Below are 27,500 nucleotides of genomic sequence, written 5' to 3'. Positions count from 1 at the left end.
AGAGTTGTTTGATAGATTATCTGCAGGCACACAGCTTTTTTCAAGGTCAAGTTGAAGATTCTTGTTTGCTGTTTAACTGGGTTGTTTCAAAACTCAGAACAATGCCTGCCTGTTAAATTTTCACTTGTTCTCATGGGGCATTCGAAAGCAAGTTTTCCTATTGACCGGATCTCTGGACATTTTATCCTCTTGAGCTAAATTCAGCAAACAAGGCTTAGGAATGAAATCAACAGAAGAATAAATGAGATTTAATCTTAGCATCTTTCATATCTACTCAAAGTGTGTACTAATTTTTGTCTGCATGTTGCAGGCTGGTTATGGCCAAACACATCTCAACTTTGACTTTATTCCAGTGGGAAGCAGCGAATACACTCCCCTAAAGCAGAAAGGCAAAGAAATTGTGGCCACTCTTGTTTTCGCCAGTGCATAACCTGTTGTTCTAAAGGCATTTTAAAATAAAGTCAGCTGCTTCTAAGTCATTATGTTTTATAGACATATCTATTTCTATTTTTTAGTGGAAAGACTGGCTTCACAGTTTTCTCTATATCTGCGATGATTGATTTTTTTTATTCAACTAACTTTTATTTACCTTGCAATAATGTTCTGGACCAATGTGATAAATTACAGATATGCAAATTTCTTTCAATGGTGTTGTAAGTGTGTCTAGCTGGAGCTGAATAACTCCTTGCAAGTCAGTCTGTGCGCGCTCAGGACCCCAGGGAGCTGATCAAAGCACCCATTCTCTTTCATCCCTGGTATTCTCCTCCAAACTATTTCGATACAATATGTTTCCATGATGCACTTAATGTGCTAGGGACATAGAACTCATTACAACCTAGCTAGTTCTGCGGACCTCTTTGTTCCGCGGCAGAAAGTCAAAGAAAAAAGGAAGAGCGCTGCCAGTTGCCAGCTTTCTGAAATGCTAAAGCATGCGTCATTTTTCACCAGGTCTCGTCTTGATATCCTCAAAAGACAAACTATGAAACCGGCCTCAGCCCTTTCTGGCATTAATTACACTGCTGTCCAGCCGATCTGTTTTTCCTATTATATGCATTTCTCAGCAGGGATTTTTTTTTTTTTTTGCAAGACTAATGCAGCTGCAAGTTAAACTATGAATGCATTTTCATTACTATGGGAAAAAAATAAGTAAAAAGGATGCAAAACATACAGTAAAACTTTTGAAGGGCTTCCGATGGACAACAGATATAGGGCAGGACCTGGGTGATTTACAATTTCTCCCAACCTGAAATTGGCTGAGAGCCTCAGAAATTTCCAATATTTCTAGGGTTCTGTGGAGACCTTTATTGTGCCATTTGAAACTTTGCTTTGGTACCCAGATAAATCTTGAAGGTTCAAGTTTCTATTAAAGTGCTGAAATGAAGCAGTTTGATATTGCACCCAACCAGGAGGCTGCTTCCAAGGAATTTCTGTCCAGGACGATGGCACAGAGGATACAAATTTTATTTCATTTCCTCTGTTTCTTGTAGGGTTGATTGGTTGGTGGAAATGGCTGGCAGCCAGTTCTGGGAAAGATTCCAGACCTGACTCCGATTAACCCTCTCTGGTGAAACTCTGCTGGAAACCAACTCACCAGCAATTGCCATTAATCTACTTACTAATTAAGCCAATTCATTTCTAAAGGAGAAAAATTCCTTTCTTTAGCCAAACTGATGGGAGGAAATTTGAAAGAAGCGCCAAACTGTGTAACTGTAATTCAGCCAAGGACTGCTAAAACAAGGTGTTGATATATAGCAGCAGATTTAAAACAAGTTTCTAGGGCAACACTCCTTTGGAGACAGCGGCATATAGTGCATAGTAGATGAAGCTCGAACAATGCTCCACAGCGCTGTACCATCCCGTGTACTTGCGTTGAAAATAACACGTCTCTCTCCAATTAAATCGTGTTCCTTTTACGCACAAATAAATCGCCTCTGCAGCTTTCTTTTGAACTAAAGTATATCAGCTTTATGTGACAACTACCACAAATATATTTCTTGAGACTTAATAAATAACTTTAGAATTCTGTAATCCAGAGCCTACGATTGAGATACAGGCTCTTAACAAGGCCTTACTTGTAGTTAGGAGAATAGAAAGAACCAAGTTGGACATTACGCATGGAAGAAAAGCAAACCCGCCTTTTGGCAAATGATGTCTGGCATTCCAGCAGAATCTTGGTTTGCATCCTTACCAGGAAGCAAAACTCTAAAGAGTTTCCCTACTTATTAAAGAATTTCTGACAGTCTTTAAGATGCGGCTAGGTGCCCTGTGCCAAGGTAAGATAAGAAGGAATATTCCTTGAGGAAATGTACGATCTCCCTCTAGTCTTTATGACCCACCTTCATGAGGACTAGTTATTGGGTGAGGAGACAGCAAATTAGATTGATGTTTTTGGTATAGAAAGACTGGATGAATTAGAGAGGGAGTCAAACTTTTTAATTAAAGTCCGTTCCTTCCCACTCTTAGACGCCTGGACTCTTCCGAGTCCCGGGAGCACCTGAATGGATGTGGTCGCCCTGCAGGGTCGCTGTGCCCTGCTCACCCAGCACCAGTCAGCGCTTTTCTTAAAGGCGTGGAAAGGAGCGCGCACGAGGCGCGCATTGAGGTCTATTCCAGCACAGTGCTGGTTAATGTACATAATCCGGAGAGATTAAACAATTAGTTTAGAAAATTCTTGGAGACAGTATCCTTTGAGAGGGAGGCACCTTACACCAGGATGGTGAGGCCACTCTTTCTGTGGCCCCATCTGCGCAGTCCAGGCTTCTGCTCAGTTAATCAACAGTCTCCGCGGGGCTGCTCTGGCGCATGGATGCTTCCTCCAAGGACTCTTCTTTTGGGGATTCCGACAATTTCCCTAAACGTGAAGAAAGGTGGACAGACATAAACTTTGTTTTACTTACCATACACAAACCACTCCCCACTCTTCCCCCATAGCATTTTGCATCATCTTTTTAGTGGGTGCTCCCAGGCCTGGCCCTAGCTGGGAGCCTCTTCAGGAACCTGGAAGAGAGGTGGTGAAGGAGGTAGGGCAGGCAGGCAGATTATCCTTGGCCTTCTAGACAGCGTGTGCCAGCCAAGCTTTGCTCTGAGACAGTCTGGAGCTCTCCAGCAGCCCCAGACTGCAGGAATGGTCTTAGGTGTCCCTGATAAAGGCCGGTACTTGACATTCTACTGAAGCCATTGTAACAGGGATTTGATTTTTCCAAGATTTAAATTTCCATTTGCTTTGCAATCTTTCTTCCATGTGAAATGGAAAATTATGAATGAGAAGGAAAGAAAACCTCATTGGCCCTGGGCTCTGAAACTGGGGAATGGGAAGATGTCCCCACCCCCAACCTCAACGGTTTGGGCTCTCTGCCCTGTGGGGAGGAACATTTACCTGGTGCGTACGTAAATTGTGAGGAAAGCGTTGGGGGTCTGAGACAGGAAAGCCACAACATGGGATGTGATGTTCCAGCTTTGAAGGGGAACAAAGGCCCTGGGCTAATCCCACTGAAAGCCGGGAGCGTGGAAAAGGCAACAAAGCATTGCAGCCTGCGGTCACCGGTAGGTGTCAATGTGGACACTTACAGCCAGGCAATGGGAGAGGGGAACACAGAGGAGCCAGGCTGTCATTCCAAGGCTTAACATGAACAAAGATAAAAACGTGACAACCTCGGATTTCAATGGTTGGGAGGTTCAAAGTGGAGTGCTCCAGAGCCTATCTGGGTCAAGTCTTTTCTGCAGAAGGGCCTTTTTCTAGTCGAGTATCAACCAGGGAAGCCCCAAGGGCCTTTTCCCAAGGTAACTTTTCTTACTCAAAGCTTTCTTTAAAGTCATGTCCAATACTATGCACTGCCATAAAGATACGGAGCTTGTGAGATGCCTGGAAATAGCAAAAAGGGCATTGTTTTCTGCACCCCAGAAACTCCAGGAGGCTTCATTCAGTCCTTATGAACTTGAACAGGCTACCTAAACTTTCTGGATAAGCTTCGTGTATTCTTTTGCACATTTAATGAAAAGAAATGAAATTCCCTTTTATAAAACTATGCATACATGTAGATGAGTCAACGGGTTCCATAATTTAGAAAAGTACTCATCTTACAAAGAAGTTCTGGTAGTGCAATGTTGAAGGAATAGTGGAAACTTGCTAGAGTTAAATATACTGGAGATTTTAGTCTATTAGAAATCAGCAGATAAGGAATTTACCAACAAATAAATCTCCTGAACAATCTGGGAAAGATAATTAAGAATCTTCTACTAATACAACTCATTAACAAAGATTATCTTAGAAAATCAATAAATGGACATAAATTATGTTTATATGAATAACTGAGAAACATTGCTTTTTTAAAAATTCTATCACTAAAACCAAAATACAAGTTAAAAAAATCATAATGTAACAAAATTCTGATTTGCTTTAGTTGAAGTAAGTCTCCTAAATAATAAAAAAAAGGATGTAAATATCCTTAAAAGACTAATGACATTTCACAGGTAATGCAATTTAGAAAGAAACACTTCCATGTTTTCTTTTCCAACAATGTGCATTTTTGTAAACTGCTATAAATTGCAATTCAAAAGCACTGATCTCGCCATCCCCAATCATTTTTTATACTGATCAAATGAATGCAGATACTCCCATTTGGGAGGGGCGACATGACATTTCACTTGGCAGTTCTAAACAGGTCACAGACCTTTCACAGACCCTAAGGCAGTGGGAGGGAGCTCTTTACTAAACCGTGTAACCAAATCAAACCAATGGTTACCCCTTTTCAAAACCAATGGAATGGTTTGCACAATGCTATTCACATAGCAGTACAGAAACTGAAAGGATGGTCATCCAATGGAAATTTCTTTCCTTTTGTTTAAACTTGCAGAGCTCAAAAAGTAATACTTGAGGGAAAACAATTACATGTGCTATGATAAAAATAATAAACAGTACACATGCATTTTTTTTGGCACCACAGGGCTCATCTGTAACTGTTCATTTGTATGTATATATATGCACATGTATGTATGTATATGCATGTATATTTATTGAAGATGTTGCTTTGTTTGAAACCTTCGGCACAAAGACACAACAATGCTGCCCTGGAGATGACCTATTGCTTTCAAGTTGCTTGAACACATCAGAATTTCCATTGTTAGGGTTGATTAATTGAAACTGATAAGTTACCATGAATAAAGATTGTTTTTCTGTTTAATGTGGTGGGCTTGATTTGGTAAATGCCTCATTCATGTAGCTTTGCAGTGCAGCATATGGGTAAAAGTCATTCAGTATCACAAACATATACAATTTATTATGCTTGTATGGGCACAGCCAAAGCCCTTTCTATTTTAATGACAAAGTTTCAATGAAAAATTTCATTTAAAGAGTCACTAGTTACATGAAGTGTGATTTTGTAATTTATTCTTTGAGTTTCCAGCTCTGACTTTCTGTGGATAATTTAAAATATATGATATTTTAATCTAGTTTTAAAAAGGTATATATCTCCAAGTTATGCCCCAGCAGTAGTCATTGGAAAAAAAGCAGAATCTACCTTAAATGTTAGCAGACACACATGAAGAGAAAGCACTGTCATCTGATGCCACCTCTGTGCCATACACTTGATAAAGTTACTATAAATGTTTCATTGTGAGGTCACCAATTATAGCTCACACTGCCCAGTTGACAAGAAAATGCAAAGGAGCTTGTTTGCTGAATAACATGCCAACTTCTTAAAGGCTTTTTTTTTTTCGTCTTAATGAATGAAGTCAGAAGACAATATTTTGAAAATAATTTAGGGACTATCACATGAAAAATTCCAGTGGACTTATTAATGTTTTTCACCATTTAATTACTGTGAACTTCCTTTACTGGAAAGCTGATGTCACTTTGAAAAGTGTTAACTACATTAAAAGTGGTCACGAATATTTACCAATAAAGGGAAGGTTGGTAATTTTTGTAATGACGCTGTACAAAAACTTTTATTTTTTGCCTTTTTCATTTAGGTTGCTCAGGTAGTAATGAAAAATACAAAAGACATGCTAATGAACAAACGAATCGACTGTACTAAACCATCAAAGAGATAGTTACCGTATTCAGCCTTTAATGTCTCATCAAATAAATTCTCTGGTCATTCATGTCCATGAAACAGTTCAAGTTCATCCGACATTTCTCAGTTAAATTAGATGGGTGATTTCAGTTCAGCCCTTCTGGAGAGTAATAAACCACATCGGTCACAGTTGACCACAGCTAGCATGTGTTTAATAAAGGGCTGGATGTCCATTGGAAAGCTAATCAGTACACCGGCACTTGTAAAATTCCCTCCTGCATTTTGAAGTGATAATCTGTATCTAATTTTTAAAGAAAAATTTACTTTCCTTTCACTCTTCTGAGGCCAATTTCTTTTCTGGACCTGAATAGAGATCATTGGTGAAATGGGACCAAATAGCTGTGGTATGTGTACAACAAAAACCCACCTCTTTGTAGAACATAACAAATTATGCAATGTTCACAGATGCGCTTCACATTGCGCCTTTTGTGAGAAAATGAAGGCCCAAGTCTATTCCCCACCCCCCTCTTTATGAAAGACCGGGCTGTCAATGCAATCTGTTCTAATCCTAGAGAAAAATAAACACTCTTAATACGGAAGCTTTAGGTAGTTGTCTCTAAAAGGATTTTCATTTGAACGTTTGGTCTATGCAATTTTTGCACATATGAATTTGAAGTTACAAGTAGCTATTTTTTCTTATGAACAGGTGAACAACTTGGAACCTAAGGATTGAAATGTTAACTGCTCCTGTAACTCACCTGTAACACACCTTGACATCTGTATATTTAGTGGAAACTGCTTGAATTTATAGGTTCCCAAAGAAATGCAGTAATATTTCAGTCATGGTTTTAAAAACATATACACTGAAAATACTTAAAATTTTGTTTCTGTATCTTGGTTTCTGATTATTCTTATGGGAAAAGTGGTAATTAATATATAATTCTGAATAGCAAGGTAGCGATTTCTGCAGAAATGGTGAAGAATGCAGACAGACCTCCTGAGGCCCACCTTACCTCATGGGACTTCCACAAATCCTGGTCTGACTTTTACAGAATGTGCTAGTCATTGAGTGACTGTCTTAGAACATAAATTCCAGGCACTGAGAAAAATCTCTATATCCTCAGTACCTCACCTAGGGCTTTGCTTAGGTATTCATAAAGACTGTGGAATGAATGAGTGAATGGATTAACAAACAGAAGGTAAAACCTAGAAGGCTAAGTAGTGTGTTCCACTTATTATCCACAGCCTTTGCAGTTCCCTCACACATTGACTCTAGTCTTGGCTCTGTGACTTGCTCTGGCTAATGGGACAAGAACAAATGTGACCTCAGCAGAGACTTGAACAATCCTTGTGCATTGGAGCCTGCTCTCTTGCTGTTCTGGAGAACCCTGAGACCATCATGAAAGCAAGCCTGATTTAGCTTACTTGATAATGAGAGACATGAGGTCTGGTTACCCCTGTCACCCCAGCAGACAGCTGGCATAAGGCCATCAATGACCAGCTGAACACAGAAGCTCAGCCAGACCAGGCAGAAGACCCACCACCTAGATGAAGGCATGTGGGCAGGAACATGTCCTTGGGACAGCATGAAACAGCAGGGAACTGCAAGTCATTTGTGACCACTAGGTTAGAAAGCTCACATAAGGGAGAGGCAGGGGTTATGAATGGTCTTGTAGGCTAAACTGAAGAACTTGATTTTATCTTGAAAGCCATAGAGATCTGCTGAAGGATTCAGCAGGAAATAACAGTGTGAAAAAGTGAAGCGAAATATAAAATCTTTAGCAACCTCAACATTGAAGACACAGAGCTGGGGCAAAATTGATCAACCAGGAGAGACTGAGAAGGGCACTCTGAATAGGAGGAGGGGAACCAGGACAGGTTGATGTCTTGGAAGTCAAGAGGAGAGAGTTTTGAGAATTGAGGTGAAGGATACAACGTTTCAGTTATGTGAGATGAATAAATTCTGAAGATCTAATGTACAGCAGAGTAACTATAGTTAACAATACTGTATTGTATACTTGAAATTCGCTAAGAGGGTAGATAGCTCTTAAGTGTTCTCATCATAAAAGGAGGAGGAGGGAGAAGGATGAAGGAAAAAGAAAGGGAGAGGAAGAAAATGGTGAAATTATAAATATGCCAGTTAGCTTGTCTGTGGTGATCATTTCACTTAAGTATATATGATTTTTATTTGTCAACTATATCTCAATAGAACTATTCACAAAAAATTTAAGGGGCCAGGCACAGTGGCTCACGCCTGTAATCCCAGCACTTTGGGAGGCCGAGGCATGTGGATTGCTTGAGCTCAGGAGCTCAAGATCAGCCTGGGCAACATGGTGAAACCTTGTCTCTACCAAAAATACAAAAACTTACTGGGTGTGGTGGTGCACACCTGTGGTCCCAGCTACTTGGGAGGCTGAAGTGGGAGGATCACTTTAGCCCAGGAGGTGGAGGTTGCAGTGAGCCAAGATTGCGCCACTGCACTCCAGCTTGGGCAATACAGCCAGATCTTGGCAAAAAAAAAAAAAAAAAAAAAAATTAAGGAATGCTTAGCAGTAACAAAATCCTGGGGTGAGGTCAAGTGAGATGAGGACTAGAAATTGTATTTGCCATTTGACAGATTCTGGTGACCCAGTGGATGGCAGTGCCAGAGGGCAATGAAGCCAGGAGGAAAGTGGAGGAAACTGGAGCCAGAGAAGGGTAGCAAGCAGGTTCTGATTTCCCTCAGGCAGGTTCACATCAAAGGGAAGGGGGGCAGAGGGCAGCTGCTTGCAGGCGAAGGAAACGAGAGAGTAAGAAAAGGAAGCATGGGCGTGTTTATGGAAGAGAGTACTGGACATGGTGGTGTTCTCCAGGACAAATAAGGATATTGTGAGAACATAACCTAAGTTCACGAAATCAGGAGTCTAAATGAAGTTAACCTCAGACTCAGTTTTTTTTTTTTTTTCCTTTTCGAGGGGAAATCTTGCCCTGTCACGTAGGCTGGAATGCTGTGGTGTGATCTCGACTCACTGTAACCTCTACCGCCTGGGTTCAAGTGATCCACCCACCTCAGCTTCCCAAGTAGCTGGGACCACAGACGCCTGCCACCATGTCTGGCTAATTTTTGTATTTTTAGTAGAGATGGGGTTTCACCATGTTGGACAGGCTGGTCTTGAACTCCTGGCCTCAAGTGATCCACCCAGCTTGGCCTCCCAAAGTGCTGGGAGGATTACAGGTGTGAGCCACCATGCCTGGCCTCAGACTCAGTTTTATCAAACATATATAGATCACTTGCTAATGGCCAGGAAAGTGGCAGGCACATTTATACACAAGCCTTGTCACATTTGATTCCTTAATGCTAGAACATATGTTGAAGCTTGAAAGAAGTAGCTTTCTAACTGATCAAGGGAACGTATCTCTTTTATGGTGGGCACTGAATGGCAGAACTCCTTACCTTAAGTCTTAATACAAACTGAAAACATACTGCCACTGAACTCATTTGGAATAGTGGGTATCAATTATTTAATGTGATGCCATAGGAGTTATTAAATCGTCACCTTGTATTTGCTTGCTAGAGCTGCCATAACAAAGTAGCACAAACTGGGTGGCTGAAACCAACAGAAATGAATTGTCTTACAGTTCTGGAGGCCAGAAGTTCAAAATCAAGGTGTCCAAAATTTGTAGGGCCATGCCTTCCCCTGAGACCCTGGGTGGAATCCTTCCTTGCCTCCTCCTAGCTTCAGGTCATGGCCACCAATCCTTGTCATTCCTTGGCCTGTGGCTGCATCACTCCAATCTCTGTCTCTGTCATCACATGGTGTCTCCCTGTGAGTCTCTGTCTTCACAGGATGTGTCCCCTTTGACACTAGTTATACTGAATTGAGTTTACCTGGAAGACCTTGGCTTAACTACATCTGCAGAAACTCTACTTCTAAATAAGATTACATTCATAAGAGCCTGGGGTTAAAGTCTCAACATATTTTTGTGAGGTGGTGTGTGTGTATGGGAGGGATCACAATTCAACAATTCAAAAGCATTGTAACACATGCTTTTCCAGAGAAAGCAACTTACTGCCTAGGTCACAGACGGGATACACAAGGAAAAGACTTCTACAAAGATAAAACTGAGACTTTAAAAGTGTTCTTTAAAAAAATGACCGAAACTTAATGTATGCTTTCGATACATGGGATAACAATAACTGTGCAGTTGTTTACAAAGGTAAAGTGTTCTTTAAATATATAAAATAAGGGAGAAATCAAATGAAGGTTCTTTCATCCAGAATATGAAGAGAACTGATTTGAACCCGTAGGATTTTTTTGGTGGGGGAAGAAGAGAGAACAATGGTATAGTGAATTCATGATTTAGGACTCCATATGGGCCTGCTAGATAAAATTTAAAAAGAAAAACAAAAAGACACACTGGGAGAACAAGATAAACATGTCTCTTGTAATGAAATGTGAAGTAACGAGCCAGCCTATTAGGAATTGAATTGTGTCTCCCTAAAGATGCTGAAGTCCTAACCTCCAGTACCTATAAATGTGAGCTTACTTAGAAATAGGGTCTTTGCAGATGACCAAATTAAGATGAAGTCATCAGGGTGGACCTTAACCCAATATGTCTGTGTCCTTATAAAAAGAAGGAATTTGAAAGTAGAGAGGTAGATAGAGGGAAGGCAATGCGAAGACACAGGGAGAATGTCGTCTACAAGTAAAGGAAACTCAGGGCTACCAGAGGCTAGGAGACAGTCACAGGACAGATTCTCCCTTGCAGTCCTCAGAATAAACCGACCTCACCTTGGTTTCAGACTTCCAGCCTCCAGAACTGTGAGAATATTAATTTCTGTGGTTGAAGCCACCTGGTTTGTGGTAGTTTGTTATGGCAGCCTTAGTGAAGGAATACATAGCCCAAACCACAGGTCTCTTTGTTTCAGTTGCAGAAACCCATCCTGATGGTCAAGAATAAAGCTTGTATTTGGTAACACAAGCTAAATGTGCGTCATGCTGTGTGGAAGAACAAATTCACTTCTTGAAGGCAGAAGCTTTAATGAAAGAAAGTTGAGAAACAACAACAACAACAGTTTTTAACCTGGGCTATGGCTTTGTAGTAAGCTATGAGCCTGGGAAGGTTAGAGGGCACAGACTCACTTCGTGCAGAGGAACTGAGCTAGACCACCTGCTGGCTTGGAGTCTTCAGGACCCTTCATGTCACAGCAAAGTAGGCACCCCCAAACTTATAAGAACTGGCTGTAAACTGGGAGTGAGAGAGGCACAAGAAGCAGTCACAGAATTATATTCAGGAAATACTGAATTGAGAGGGAGAGAGAGACAGACAGACTTGGGCATGCAAACCTAAGTTCCAAAATAAACAGGATAGAACCCTAGGCAAGACAAAAGCAAGATAAGCTGTCAGAACATGAATTCACTCCAGGTAAATTTAAGTTGATGAAACAGTATGACAAAGATTTTAAAACTTATGCTTAGTATGTTCAAAGAGCTCATGTTTAATGATAATTCTCATAAAAAGGGAAAAACAAATTATGATACAAGATAGTCCAGAGTAAAACAAGAACAGTGGCTTTGAAAAAGAACCAATTAAAATTTCTGGAAACAAAAGAGTCACTAAAATGAAACACTAAAACATGGGATAAACTGGCATAGCTGAAGAGAGAATTTTAAAGTTGGAAGGTACTATTAAAGAATTCACCCATACGCAAAACCAAGAAAAATTAGAAAACGTAGATTGGAGGCATGGAAAACAGATTGAGAGGTGCTTCAGAAGAAATATAGAAGCATAGAAAATGAACAAGAAATATTTGAAAAGGTAGTAGCTGAGAAATTTCTAGAAGTAAAGAAATACATGAATCATCAGATCCAAATTTCATCATGAATATTGACAAAGATAAATACATCATTGAATACATTGAACACTATAAAGAAAACATTAAATAACTACAAATGATTGGAAAATTGACACCAGACTTCTTACAATCCCAAGTAGAGGCTCAATGGTGATGATACAATAAGAAAATGTGGAGGAAAGAATAACTGCCAACCTAGAATTTCAGGCCTTGCTAAATTACCATCAAGAGTGAGGTAAGGCCGGGCGCGGTGGCTCAAGCCTGTAATTCCAGCACTTTGGGAGGCTGAGACGGGCGGATCACGAGGTCAGAAGATCGAGACCATCCTGGCTAACACAGTGAAACCCCGTCTCTACTAAAAAATACAAAAAACTAGCCGGGCGAGGTGGCGGGCGCCTGTAGTCCCAGCTACTCGGGAGGCTGAGGCAGGAGAATGGCGTAAACCCGGGAGGCGGAGCTTGCAGTGAGCTGAGATCCGGCCACTGCACTCCAGCCTGGGCGACAGAGCGAGACTCCGTCTCAAAAAAAAAAAAAAAAAAAGAGTGAGGTAAAATTTAAGGCAAACAGAATTTACCATAAACAGGCCCTCACAAAGCAAATTATTGAAGTAATGATACTTCTAAACATACACATATATTAAAACACATGCATATATAAACATATACAATAAAAGAAAAGAAACACAGCTTTTTCAGCTTTCAAATCAGCACGGGGGAAACAATAAAATACAGAAAATGTTATCAACCTAAAAGAAAGCAACAAAGAATAGAAAGTAAAGCAAAATATCAGAAAATACAAAGATAAGGTAATAAAAATAAGTCCAAATATATCAATAATCACAACTGTAAACAATAAACTCTCCTGTTAAAAAGTAGCTATTATCAAAGAGAACTAAAAAGAAAAAAGGTATCATTTTAAGTTGCTTAAAAGAGAAAAATCCAATGTAAAGAATCATAAAAATATTGAAAAAAATGAAAAAATACAATGCAAATATTACTAATACAAAAACTATTCTAATGTTATTGATATAAGATACAATAGAATTTAAGACATCAAAGACATTCCTGCCTCAGCCTCCTGAGTCGCTGGGATTACAGGCGTGTACCACCATACCCGGCCACACCAGGGTTAGAGAGGCCAGTGCGTGCAACAATTCACGAGAAAAAATATGACAAATTAGGAAGCATTTAACATAGCCTTAAAATGTATAACAAAAAACTGACAGAATTACTAAGAGAAACTGATCAATCTTCAGTCAGAGAGAGATGTTTTTATATTTCTCTGTCAGAAAACATAAGAGATTACGCATACAATAAATTAGACGAATAAAGAATGTCTGAACTGCCAAATTAATAAGATGAGCTAATAGAAAGGTTACGAGGAACTTAAGAGTCATTAATTAAAGGTAAAAAGCAATCTCAACAAAGCATATTTAAAACTCTGTGTTAAAGAGATGATCATGATGGAATAAAATATTTAGAGTCAAGCAACAGTGAAAGTGCTGTCAAAATTTACCGGATGCAACGAAAACATTTTTAGAGTCATAAAGGCATTTAATAATATGTAATAAAAATGAGTAAGCTAGAGGAAAAAACAGAAATATATTTTAAAAATAGAAGGAAACAGCAGAGAAACACAAAAATCCAACAACCAAAAAAAAGTAGAGCAAATTAATAAACCAAAAATTAACACTTTAGAAAAGACTAAAAATTATATAACACTTTGACAGTATTAAGAACAAACATATGGTAAATACATAAAACAACATCAGGGAGAGGCTGGGTGCAGTGGCTCAAGCCTGTAATCCCAGCACTTTGAGAGGCTGAGGTGGGAGGATCACTTGATGTCAGGAGTTTGAGACCAGCCTGGACAACATGGCGAAACCCTGTCTCTACTAAAAATATAAAAATTAGCTGGGCATGGTGGCACACACCTGTAATCCCAGCTACTTGAGAGGCTCAGGCAGGAGAGTCACTTGAACCTGGGAGGCGGAGATTGCAGTGAGCTGAGCTCTTGCCACTGTATTCCAGCCTGGCCAACAGACCAAGACTCTGTCTCAGAAAAAAGAAAACATCAGGGGCAGAAAAGGGGCATAATTACAGATATTTTAGAATTAATGGGAGAATACAATGAACAAGTTTATTTCAATGTATTTGAAAACCTAGATCAAATGGACTGTCTAGAAAAAATGTTGCTGCAATTGACTCAATAAAAAAAAAAAGAACACTAACAGCTATTAAAGAAACTAAATTTGTATTTGAAAATATCTCTCACCTTCACAAAGGACACTAGGTCCAGTTTGACAAATTTTTCACACCATCAAAGAAGAGATATCTTTTTTTTTTTTTTTTTTGAGACAGAGTCTCACTCTGTTGCCCAGGCTAGAGTGCAGTGGCATGATCTCAGCTCACTGCAGCCTCTGCCTCCTGAGTTCAAGCAATTCTCCTGCCTCAGCCTCCTGAGTAGCTGGGATTACAGGTGTGCACCACCACACCCAGCTAATTTTTGTATTTTTAGTAGAGACAGGGTTTCAACATGTTGGTCAGTCTGGTCTCAAACTCCTGACCTCATGATACACCTGCCTCTGTCTCCCAAAGTGCTGGGATTACAGGCCTGAGCCACCACGCTCGGCTGAGATACCTATTATATACTAATTTTAATCATCTGAAAGAAGAGGTAGAAGAATCTAATCCTTCCTACTGAGTCGAGTATAGCCTTTATATCCAAACTAGATAATGGGAATTCAGGGGAAAAAATTATAGACCAAACTCAGAAGAAAAATTCTACATAAAAGACCAGGAAATTAAAATTAATTATAAACACAAAAGTTAAGAAATATAAGTATAATTTAACATGAGAAAATGTATTAATATATTTCAAAATTAACAGATAAAAGGAGAATGATCACAATTATCAGCTTAATAGGTAAAGGGGGGAAAACCAGGTAAAGCTTAGCCATGAATTTGTTATAAAAACTTTCAGCTCCTGCTGCAGAAGAGAACTTTAGTGACTTGATTAAAGAATAGCTATGACAAAAAAAAAAAAGGAAAGTTTAATATAAACTTTCCGTTCCTTAAACCACTCAAAAAAAAAAAAAAAAAAAGTTGCTTATTTTCTCAACGCAAGACCAAGGACCCTGGGAGTTTCTCCAGACAATGGAGCTTTAAACCACTAAAAAAAAAAAAAAAAGAATAGCTATGACAAACCTACAATAAACATCATACTTCATGATGACACTTTAGAAATTATCCTATTAGAGACAGAAACCAAAAAAGGATGCCACCAACTGCTCTATTACAATACTGGAAATTCTAGCCAGTGCATTAATAAAAGAAAAAAAAAAGTACATACAAGAGACAAGTCTTTCAAATTATAGATGATGTGATTGTCCAAATATAAATAAGAAATTTTTCAGCTATAAGGCCCATAGAGTTCAGCAAGTTTCTTAAACATAAGATCAAAAGCATAAAAAGAGTCAATAATAATAGACACTTAGAATGATCATAGAAAAATGATTCCTTTCATAATAGCAACAAAAAGTATAATTTACTTATAAGTGACTCAGGAATAAATTCAATAAAAGATATGTAAACCTTTTATGAAGATAGTGTAAAACATAATTTAAAAATATACAGGAGGCTCCAAATCAATGGAAAGTTGTGATGTATTCATAGCTGGAAGGATTCAATATCATAAAAATGTTAATTCTCCCAGATCAATCTTTATATCAAAATACCAACAGTCTTTTCATGGAACTTGAGTAGAAAACACAAGTGGGTAATTTGCACAGAATGAAGATCCTAGGAAAAGCTCCTACCAACTCGGAGACTTGGCATATGTCAGAGGTAGCATTACAAAAGGGAAGGGGGCAGGAAAGGGAGGATAAATGATGATATGATAATCAGCTATTCTATTGCAACAAAAGACTCCAAAACTACATCATCTACAAAAATTAATTCTGTGTGGCAATTCCTCAAGGATTTGGAACTAGAAATACCATTTGACCCAGCAATCCTATTACTCGGTATATACCCAAAGGATTATAAATCATTCTACTATAAACATACACACATGTACGTTTATTGCAGCACTATTCACAACAGCAAAGACTTGGAACCAACCCAAATGTCCATCAATAATAGACTGGATAAAGAAAATGTGGCTCATATATACCATGGAGTACTATGCAGCCATAAAAAGGGATGAGTTCATGTCCTTTGCAGGGACATGGATGAAGCTGGAAACCATCATTCTCAGCAAACTAAAACAGGAACAGAAAATCAAACACCAGATGTTCTCACTCATAAGTGGGAGTTGAACAATGAGAACACATGGACACAAGGAGGGGAACATCACACACAGGGGCCTGTCAGGGGGTGGGGGGCTTGGGGAGGGATAGCATTAGGAGAAGTACCTAATGTAGGTGATGGGCTGATGGGTACAGAAAACCACCATGGCACATGTATACCTATGTGACAAAACTGCACATTTTGCACATGTACCCCAGAACTTAAAGTATAATAAAAAAAATTAATTCTGGTGCTTTCAAAGGCCTAAGTGTGAAAATCAAATTGGTAATATTTTTAGAAGACAATGTGGGATTGTTTCTATAAGCTCAGAGTAGGAGACTTTTTTCTAGGAAAGGTAATCAAAGAACAATTCATAAATTAAAATATTAAAAATATTACTACATAAAAACTTTTTAAAATTTTGATTCAACTAGACATCAAAAGCAAAGTTAAAAGACATGCCACAGACAGGAAGAAGATATTTATGAAATGTGAAACTAACAAAGAGATAATGTTCAGAATGTATAGACTCCTATAAAAAAGAACCACCCAATTATAGAAAAATAATCTACTTTTAGCACCAAGCAATTCATAGAAGAGGAAACTAAAATGGTTAATAAACATATAAAAATTATTCTTATTAGTTATCAGGGAATTTCAAAAAAAAGAATAAAATGCAATTTCACACCCTTCAGAACAGCAAAAATTAAAAATATGGCAACTCCAAGTGTGAGTAGGAAAATGGAACAATACAAACTCATAACCTACTGATATGTGTGTAAAGTAGTGTAACCATTTATTAGCATATTCTGACACTATCTAGTAAAGTTACTAGAACTCAGCAGCTCCTCTTCTAGGTATTTAGTGAACCTCTCGCTATGTACACTATGAGAAATAGCAGCTATTTATGAATCTAACAAACTGAAAATCTTCTGAATTCCCATCAACGGCAGAATGAATATGTTGTAGAATATTCATATTACACAATGAAATACACTATACAGCAGGTAAAATAAGTGAACTCAAGCTACATACAGCAAAATACTGTACATAAATTTCAAAAACATTTATAGGTAAAAATTAAGAACACATACTTCCACCATCATGGATATAATGTTTGAAAACATGTCAAATGATGTTATAAATTGTTTGTACATGTATACATATGAGAGTGTGTGTGTGTGTGTGTGTAGTGATATAAAATATGTATGATTGACAAACTCTATAATCAAGGCAGTGGTTACCTCTGGGTAGAGAAGGAGGAATTGTATCAACTCAGTCTTCACTGTCTTACTTTTATGACTCAAGCATGGCAAAATCTAATAGAGCCAGGTGATGTTCAACATATAATTCTCTGTATTCCATGAATATCTGAAATATTTCCTAATAAAAAATTTCTACATTAATTATGTCTATAAATAAAATTATGTCATCGTTTTTGGATCAACTCTAGCTTACATTTGTGTAGAATTTAATAGTGGGCAAAATACTTCCTTTCTGTAATGTCCTTTTTCCCATGTGATTGTTTATTTGAAGATGGGGAACTTTGATTAAAGAAGTTGAACAAGCCAGGAATGCGATAAGCTAAAGATTGAAACCCAGTGACATTTGCAGAAGTCGACGCTTCATAAATACCACTCTTCTGATCTCAGTTTATTCCTTCAATTTCCAAACTGGGGGTTCCAGCAGCTGAGAGGAATATTAATACGACACCTTTCATATACAAAGATGCCACGTCAAACTCAGTTAAGGGTACCCTCGGTAAGCCCATGGATTTGCATGAATCCATATGTAATATCCTGCAACATTGTGCCAGCAGACTCATTCCTAAATTAAAAAGTTAATACCCACTCATCGCTGCACTAATTAAACCCTTTCTCAGTATTTTGCTACTACCATAATGGCTTATATGGCTTATAATGCCTCTTAAATGACCATAATATCAGCCTGCAACCAGGCAGCAAGGTTTGGGATGAAATCATTGTCACAGGGTAGAGATGCTGCTGGAATCCAGCTCATGGCTTAACTGGACTAACGACACACACCAGAAACATTCTTGTCTCCTGCCTCGTGCTTTAGAGAGCTTCAAGCACTAGGTGTGGGTGTGATAAGGAATGTGATCAATGGTATTTATTAAATGAAATATTGTCTATGTATGCTTAAAAACATCACTAGACTGAAATAAGACAGTCCATCAAATTAATAAAGGACATTTTAATACGTATTAGTCTAACCTTTTTTCTACTAAATTTTTATGATCTTGCAAATTCAAAGTAATTACCTGCCTATTTATTTCAAAGATTAACACTGTATTTTCAAAGCATATGGGTTGCCTTCCCTTTTCATTTCTAACATTTTTCAATCCCAATCTGACGTAGGGACAGAGCCTGAGTTAGAGAGAGAGCCTCTTTTTTTTTGTCTTCACTTCTCTAATGCAGTTGGTCATCCTAACCAATTTCTATACCATTGGGAATTCACTGTATTTGGATGGAAAAATTGAGAGACAGGCTGCTGATCTTCCAGGTTTTTATTTGTTTGTTTGTTTTGAGACAGGGTCATTGTTGCCCACGCTGAAGTGCAGTGGCACCATAATGGCTCACTGCAGCCTCCACCTCCCTGGGCTCAGGTGATCTTCCCACCTCAGCTTCCCTAGTAGCTGGGACTATGGGTGCACATCACTACACCAGCCTTTTTTTCCTTTTTTTCTTTTTTTTTTTGTAGAGACGGGGCTTCCCCATGTTGCTCAGGTCGTTCTCAAACTCCTGAGCACAACAGATCCACCTGCCTTGGCCTCCCAAAGTATTGGGAAAACCACGCCCAGCCCCAGGTTTTAATTTATCATCTAGTATGCTAAAGTATATGCCTCAACTATTAATAGAAAATATCTCTAAATGTATAAAAAGCAAGGGAAATTCCTAGGAAAAGGTCATTGAGAATTAGCTCAATTCTCAAAGACAAAGATGACATGCACAACCTAGAAATATAAAATTTGAATAATAGGTAACTGATGGCAATAAGGAAAGTAATGGAAAAGTTGGTGGCAGTGACATTAACATTTACAGACCCGTAATACATTATATTTAGTAAATCAGGTTAGTCCTGGTACTTAACTCACAATTCATTGATTAACTCTTCCTAACATTTTTATGGCCATCAATTCTATGTGAAATATACTGTTTGGATATGCATTGTAATATTAAAAAATACGCACTTGAATATGAATCTGAAAACCTTAACAAATTATATCAACTATAGCTGACAGTCTAGAAACAATATATAAACCAATGCTAACACTTACGCCTGAAACTTCTTTTTATTTCTTATCTAACTTCCAATTTCTTACATGATTTTGAACTTGTTTTTGAATTTAAAACAACAGGTGCAACTGAACTTCACTTTCAAACAATATTTATTTTTATAAATCAGTGCAGAATACACTTATTGAAAATACATCTTGGGTCCAAAGCTTCAAAGAGTAAAAAGGAAGATTTTAAATTATATCTAATACATTACGATTGTTCTGTCTTTTAAAATCCTTTTCAGATCACCCCCTGGATGTTTCTTCCCTAGAAGTCTCAGAGAATTAACAACACAATGTAATCTAGGTTTAAATTTGGGTTTCTCCTGTGTTTCAGATACTGATGTTTGAGCTTTCTCTTCCTGACAAGCCACTTAAAGAGTCACTGTTACTTTGAGGTTTTATCTATAAGATTCGTGTCTTTTGGGCTCATTAAGAACATTTCCAAAGATTACAATGTCAATAGCACCTAATTACTGGACTGTGAGAAAGGTCTTCTTGAGTACATAAAATCTGTGGCAGTGCACAGTACACAATAGGCAGCTCAGATCCCAAATTTTATCACAAGTAAGTAGCAAACAAATTAATAATGTTACCTGTGCTCTCTTGGATAATTACTACTGCATAAAAACTGCTTTGAAATGTTGCAGATAGTATTGTACCTCATTTTTTAATCCCCTTAGAGTAAAGGATTTATTTGTCTCTTAAATTTTCTATGTTGCATGCACCACTCGACTTTCTCGTTCTGTTTAGAATTTTTAGAACTTGCAACATAACAAAAAGTCATTTTCAACTGGTCTAGGAAGGACATATCACCTGATATGACATTGTTTTAAATTAAATTTTATATTTTACTTTACTCTTTTTAAAATGTATACTGTATGTTTTGATACTATTGCTAGATTTTATTTTTTACTTATGCCTGGTAGAAAATCAGCTATTACAGAAGCAGAGGAGGCTGGGCACAGTGGCTCATGCCTGTAATCGCTAGCACTTTGAAAGGGTATGTATGGCAGCAGGATAGCTTGAGCCCAGGAGTTTGAGACCAGTCTGGGCAACATAGTGAGACCCTGTCTCTACAAAAAATAAAGAAATTAGCTTGATGTGGTGGTGTGTGCCTGTAGTTCCAGCTACTACTCAGAAGGCTGAGGCAGAAGGATCACCTGGACCCAGGAGTTTGAGACTGCAGTGAGCTATGACTGGACCACTGCACTCCAGCCTGGATGACAGAGCAATACCCCATCTCAAGGGAAAAAAGAAAAAAGCAGTAGAGATTAGCTGTTTTAATTTATTAGCCTACTGTTTAGGGCATCATTACTTTCATGGGGGGATTAAAATACAGATTTGCAAGGCTTTAGCTTGGGATTATACTATGAACAGCTCAAGAGGACAGGCAGAGAGAAGAATTAGCTAGGCACGTCACATATATGATCTCACTTCATCCTCATAACAAACCTAAGAGGTGGGGTTGCCATGTCTGTTTTACACAACAGGGAGCACTAAGACGAAGGCACCAGTGAGTAAGTAGTCACCTGAGCTTGGAAGCAGTCTGTCAGCCTCCAAAGTCCAGGTTCTCTCTGTTACACCATGGATTTTCCCCACTGTGTTTTGTTGCAAATGAGATATTTTCCGTGTTGTCATGCATGAATCTTGGGGCAGGTGAAAATAATTGAGTGGGGATTAGCACGTACCCTTAGCCTACACTGGATTTGAATCCAGCTGCTCCACCTATTTGCAATATAAACCTACCAGTTTACAAACCTCTCTGTATTCAATGGTCTTATCTGTAAAATGGGGGAAAGCAAGAGTACCTATCTCAGGGTTTTTGTGAGGATTACAGTAAAAATGTGAAAGGCATTTAGAAAATTACGTATATCCACTGAATGCTAGTTACATGCAATTTCACAAAGTGTTTTGTGGTGTGAAAGTATAGCCTAAGAAGCTCAACCTCTGATGCCAACACTGAGGATTCTGTAACAGAAAGGATAACGTTCTACAGGATATTTTAAATATTCCTATCCTATTTACATATTTAAAAATGGAATGCATTTTAACTTTAAAGTGTTCAGTTTGGGATCTGTTACCAAACAGGTTATAGTAACCCCTTATATTTTAAGTACGTGCCTTAGTCTATTCTCACACTGCTGTAAAGAACTACCTGAGACTGGCTAACTCATGGAGAAAAGAGGTTTAGTTGACTTAGTTTCACAGGCTTAACAGGAAGCATGGCTAGGAGGCCTCAGGAAACTTAAGTCATGGCGGAAGGGGAATTAAGCACGTCTTACAATGGAGGAACAGGAGAGAGAGAGAGAGACAGCGAAGTGCCACACACTTTTAAACCATCAGATCTCATGAGAACTTACTATCATGAGAACAGCATGGGGGAAATCAGCCCCCATAATCCAATCACCTCCCACCAGGCCCCTTCTCCAATTCAACATGAGATTTGGGCGGAGACACAAATCCAAACCATATCAATACCTAATACCTCTTTAATAGATATTTTTGAATTAGTGCTTGAAAGCATTAATAATGTATTAAATTATTTCCTGGGAGTCTGAAGAGGGTATTCAACCTTGTAAAGTACTTTGGGAACTTGGAATAACTTGTTTGGTGAAGATTAGCCATAATCTTAGCTAATTGGGCCCTTTTATTAGCAATAATCGCACCTCAGATAAACCTTATTGACTGCAATATTGCCACTGTGCAAAGCTATTTTGGTTCTTTAAATGTCCAGCCTGAAAGCCATCTGCAAGGCATTACCACTAAAGATCGTGCTTTCTAAAGAGAAGATTCATTTACTCCCCAAATTAGAAAATCAGTAATTCAGCTTTCCTCTTAACATTCATTTAGTTGTTTTTATTCAGTAAAAATAGGAAATTTATTTCTAGTAAATTTTGGATTAACTGGAACCAATTAATAAGAAATTTTTGTTAACTGGATTATTTCCCAAAACTATCTTTAGAGGGAAGAACATTACATGTCAAAGCTGTACCTGAGATTGAATACGAGGAAATTTCATGGTTATGTCCACAGGCTTCTGGTGTGAGCATTTTACCTTATGCCTCCTCTATAATGCTGATTAATATTCAGAATGATGAGCCTTATGGCACACTGTAAAATTATGGATCATAAAACATATTTATATTCAATTTTATTAGTAAGGCAAAAACGTGAGCTAATAGATTTTAGGAGGATTTTCAGTAGACAGAGTGGCAGTAACTCCACATTTCGCATTTTCAGGGCTTAGAAAAGGGAGTGACAGTGTTTGTTTCAGTGGGGCTGCCTTGTGTGTCATGTGGCCATCAAAATTTATTTGTGTCACTTCAAGGGGACCTTTGCAAAATGGTTTTCTTGGCTAGGGAAAGTCAGTTTTCAATGCAAAATCCTCAATTGAATTTTTAGGGACTGGAATTCTACGGTTAATTAAACTTCCTAACTAAAATTGCAGGCCATAAATTAATTAATATAGAAGTAGAAAACCAAACACCACATGTTCTCACTTATAAGAGCTAAACATTGGGTACAGGGACATAAAGATGGGAATAACAGACACCGGGGTCTCCAAAAGGAGGGAGGGAGGGAGGCAAGGGTGGAAAAACTTCCTACCCCATACAACTAATTACTAGTTCACTAATTGGGTGATGAATTCCATCAAAGCCCAAACCTCAGCATCATGCAATACATCTACACAGCAAATCTGCACATGTACCCCTGGAATCTAAAGTTAAAAAAAAATTTCAAGCCAACTAAATTCATTAATCCATATGTTTACATAAAATGTGAGTACATTAGATGCTTTAGAAATAATTTCAGCCTGGGCAACATGACAAAACCACCAATCAACCAAACAAACAAAAATCAGCTGGGCATGGTGGTATGCACCTGTTGTCCCAACTACTCAGGAGGGTGAGACAGCCAGGTTGCCCAGGCTGGTCTAAAGCTCCTGGACTCAAGCATCCCAAAGTGCTGGGATTACAGGTGTGAGCCACCAGGCCCAGTCTACTCTTCTTGTAATTATTAAGTTGGAAAAAAATAGGAATTTAACAGGAGCTTCAGGTTTGTTGGCAGTTTAACTTAAAAAAAGAAATGAGATTCCAACTAAGGCAGTGTCTGGTTTTGAAGTAAAACTATTTTTTTTTTTTTTTTTTAAATTTAAAGCCAGGGTCTCACTCTGTCACACAGGCTGGAGTACAGTGGCATGATCTTGGCTCACTGCAGCCTTGACCTCCTGGGCTCAAGCAAATCCTCAGCCTCCTGAGTAGCTGGGACTACAGGTGCATGCCACCACGCCTGGATAATTTTTGTATTTTTTTTTTTTTTATTGTAGAGGTAGAGTCTTAGATGTTGCCTAGGCTGATCTCAAACTCCTGGTTTCAAGTGATCCTCCCTCAGCCTCCAAAAGTGCTAGGATTACAGGCAAGAGCCACTGGGACTTGCATAGACTGATTTTCAATTAGCAGTGATCAGTAGTCAGAAGTATATATTAGTATTCTCTTATTCAGTTTATCTGTGCAATAATTTTATAAATTGGCTGAAAAAAGTCATGCATTTGCCCAGAATACCAAATACCTCAGAGTACAAAAGAAAAGTAAAGTTAATCTAGACTAAGTAGCCATTCTGGTGTGAACTTCATTTCCAACAAAAAAGATTCTTACCTTTTGGTGAAAGTTGAAGGGATGCCTGATCACTGACTACATCCATATGCTTACTGTCTATCTGTAAGTGAACCAAAAATTTTCATTACTTAAGTTGAATAATACTAACTCAGTAAATATTTGAGAGAGAGAAATAAGCTACTTACTGAAGATGTACAATGACTTGAAGAGGATGTACCTGTTATGGTTGTTCTAGATTGCACTAATAAGGGTTTTACTTTCTGAAAGACACAAAAGATATGTGCTGTGTTATCAGGAGGAAATAATAGTCAAATCAAATGGATGTTAATGTTCTCCAGCCTTTAGTTGACCAAGATATGGAAACTATGCTTGTCACTTATTTGCTCAAATATGGCTGGGAAAATCCTTTTCTTTATTCCAATGGGATAGAGTCTCTTTCTTCTTCAGCCCACTTTGAAAGAAAATTTAAGAAAACTGTTTTCCTTAGTATCTCTTCTGACTCTACTTCCTTTTGGTTGTCCCTACAATTGAGACTTACTACTGGCAACTGTTTGGAAGCCACAAGGGCGTCCCCACCACCTCCTAGTTACTAGAAGCTACAGCAATGGTGTCCTAATTCCCAAGTTAAAGAAAAGTTTCCTGAAATTAAAGGAAGCACATACTTATAGAAATGATGTATTATGAGATCTAGATGAAAATCTCCTTAAGCCTTTTGGCTGGGACAATGGAGTATAAGAATATATGGATTCAAGGAAATGTAGACAAATGACTCTGGAAATGAATAGGCTGAAATGAAATGCAAAGGACTTTTGGATGTGGTATGGAAAGATTACTTGTGAATAAAACACAGACATAGAACTTAAATCCAAATAAGACTTTCATTTCTTATACTTTTCAATGTTGCTGTAAGCTGATGAAAAAAGCAGGGGCCAGGCAAGGTGGCTCACACCTGTAATCCCAGCATTTTGGGAGGTCGAGGTGGGAGGATCATTTGAGTCCAGGAGTTTGAGACCAGACTGGGTAACATGGCAAAACCTCATCCCTACAAAAACTACAAAAGTTAGCCAGGTGTGGTGGCACATGCCTGTAGTCCCAGTTACTTGAGGGGCTAGGGGAGCTGAGGCGGGAGAATGACTTGAACCCAAGAGGTCGAGGCTGCAGTGAGCAGTGATTGTGCCACTGCACTCTAGCCTGGGTGAAAGAGTAAGACCTTGTCTCAAAAATAAATAAATAAATAAAGCAAGCAGGCAAATAGGAATACTCAGGTCCTAGACCAAGAGAAGATGGAAACCCAGGACTTCTACCCTGGAGCTCTCATTCACTCTGAGGGCATTTGCCAAACTTCCTGAATATGTGCATGAGTTGTCAAAGGTTCCCTATGACTTGGGAGGACCGGATACAACTCAGGGTCCACCTAAGGTGTGGAATTTAACAAGACACTCCCACCCCACTGTACGTGTGGGACTGTAATGCTATAACCAGAGTAAAGGTAAAATACTACCTCAAGTGAGGCTCCCCCAAGCAGTTTGCAAGGAAAATGCCTGCTTCTAAGGTTGGCAACTAGTTGAACACCATTAAAAAAAAACCCTCCTTGGCTGGGCGTGGTAGCTCATGCCTGTAATCCCAGCACTTTGGGAGGCCGAGGTGGGCGGATCACGAGGTCAGGAGATTGAGATCATCCTGGCTAACACAGTGAAACCCCATCTCTACTAAAAATACAAAAACTTAGCCCGGCGTGGTGGAGGGTACTTGTAGTCCCTGCTACTCTGGAGGCTGAGGCAGGTGAATGGCATGAACCCGTGAGGTGGAGCTTGCAGTGAGCGGAGATCACACCACCGCACTCCAGCCGGGGCGACAGAGCGAGACTCCGTCTCAAACACACACACACACACACAAACAAACAAACAAAAAACACCCTCCTGTGAATTCCTAACCATTACTGGCCCATGCCATTTGCCAGCTGAATTCACACGGTGGTCTGAAAAGTGATATGCTAAAAAAATTAATTTAACTAATTCCAGAATAATGGTGTTCATGGCAATGGAAAGAAGCACATTTAAACCTTTTATGGAAAAATTCCTCTTCAGCCAAGTCCTCAGAGAATTTTTATAAATAAGGTTCCAAGGAAAGTGAGCAGTTCATTGTCAAAAATCTGTATATACATCATGAGTAGTTGCTAGCATAAACAAGATAGTAGAACCAGAGTCTCTAAAACTTCAAATATAGAAATTCTCAGTCATAGAATATAAAAATGTATGTTTAACATGTTTCAAGAAATAAAACGTAGAAGCTTGATGATGAATAATTTGTTTGCATATTTAAAAAAGAGGCAAACAAAATTTATTTCTATTTTTTAGAAAAATTATAAATATAAAAATTGAAATGAAAGTCAAGAGGCCAATTTTAGCAGAAAAATTATACATCTGTGAAAATAATAATAAATTGAAAGAGAGAATGAAACATATTATCAAGGATGCAGCTCAGAGAGACAAAGTGATGTCAAATATAAAGGCTAAGCAATAGCAATACGAAGGATAGAGGAAAAAGGTAAAACCTCATTTGGTCAGAGTTTTAGAAGACAGAAAAGAATAGGAGTATGGCAAAATATAGAGTTAAGAACTGAACACTTTCCAGAACTGATGAAACAAACTGACCTCAACTTTCAAGAATCCTGATAAATCTCAAACAGAATAAACAAAAAGAAATTCACAACTAGACACATCATAGTAAAAATGCAGAATACTGAAGAAAGAGACCTTATAAGCAGCTAAAGATGAGAGACAGATTAATGTTAAGAAAGTCACAGTTAAAGAGACAGCAACATTCCAATGCTAACAATGTGTATTAGTCTGTTTTCATGTTGCTGATAAAGACATACTGGAGACTTTACAAAAGAAAGAGGTTTAATTGGACTTACAGTTCCACGTGGCTGCGAAAGTCTCACAATCATGGTGGAAGGCAAGGAGGAGCAAGTCACATCTTATGTGGAAGGCGGCAGCCAAAGAGGTGCGCTCATGCAGGGAAATCCCCTTTATATAACCTTCAGATCTTGTAAGACTTATTCACTATCACGAGAATAGCACGGGAAAGATCTGCCCCGTGACTGAATTACCTCCCGCTGCGTCCCTCCCATAACACATGGAAAGTCAAGAAGAGATTTGGGGCCGGGCATGGTGGCTCACGCCTGCAATCCCAGCACTTTGGGAGTCTGAGGCAGGCGATTCACAAGGTCAAGAGATTCAGACCATCCTGGCCAACATGGTGAAACTCCATCTCTACTAAAAATACAAAAATTAGCTGGGCGTGGTGGCATGTGCCTGTAATCCCAGCTACTCAGGATGTGAGGTAGGAGAATCACTTGAACCCGGGAGGCAGAGGTTGCAGTGAGCCGAGATCGTGCCATTGCACACCAGCCTGGGCGACAAGAGCAGAACTCCATCTCAAAAA

General features: G+C 38.7%; 1 protein-coding gene across 1 annotated transcript in view; it reads right to left on the bottom strand.

Annotated features, from left to right (window-relative positions):
- Positions 1-2,411: 2,411 nt before the first annotated feature.
- Positions 2,412-27,500, bottom strand: part of LOC105527554 — a 74,647-nt gene continuing 49,558 nt past the window's right edge. Inside the window, exons 6-8 of the mRNA XM_011963904.1 lie at positions 24,239-24,313; positions 24,093-24,153; positions 2,412-2,851 (exon numbers count right to left, since the gene is read on the bottom strand). Coding sequence (XP_011819294.1) covers positions 2,769-2,851; positions 24,093-24,153; positions 24,239-24,313 — 219 coding nt within the window. The 3' untranslated portion in view covers positions 2,412-2,768. The remainder of the gene's footprint in view (positions 2,852-24,092; positions 24,154-24,238; positions 24,314-27,500) is intronic.

This window comes from Colobus angolensis, unplaced genomic scaffold (assembly GCF_000951035.1).
Source record: "Colobus angolensis palliatus isolate OR3802 unplaced genomic scaffold, Cang.pa_1.0 Scaffold63, whole genome shotgun sequence".
Lineage (NCBI taxonomy): Eukaryota > Metazoa > Chordata > Mammalia > Primates > Cercopithecidae > Colobus > Colobus angolensis.
The sequence above is the reverse complement of the archived record's forward strand: the minus strand, read 5'-3'. Positions and strand labels throughout refer to the sequence as shown.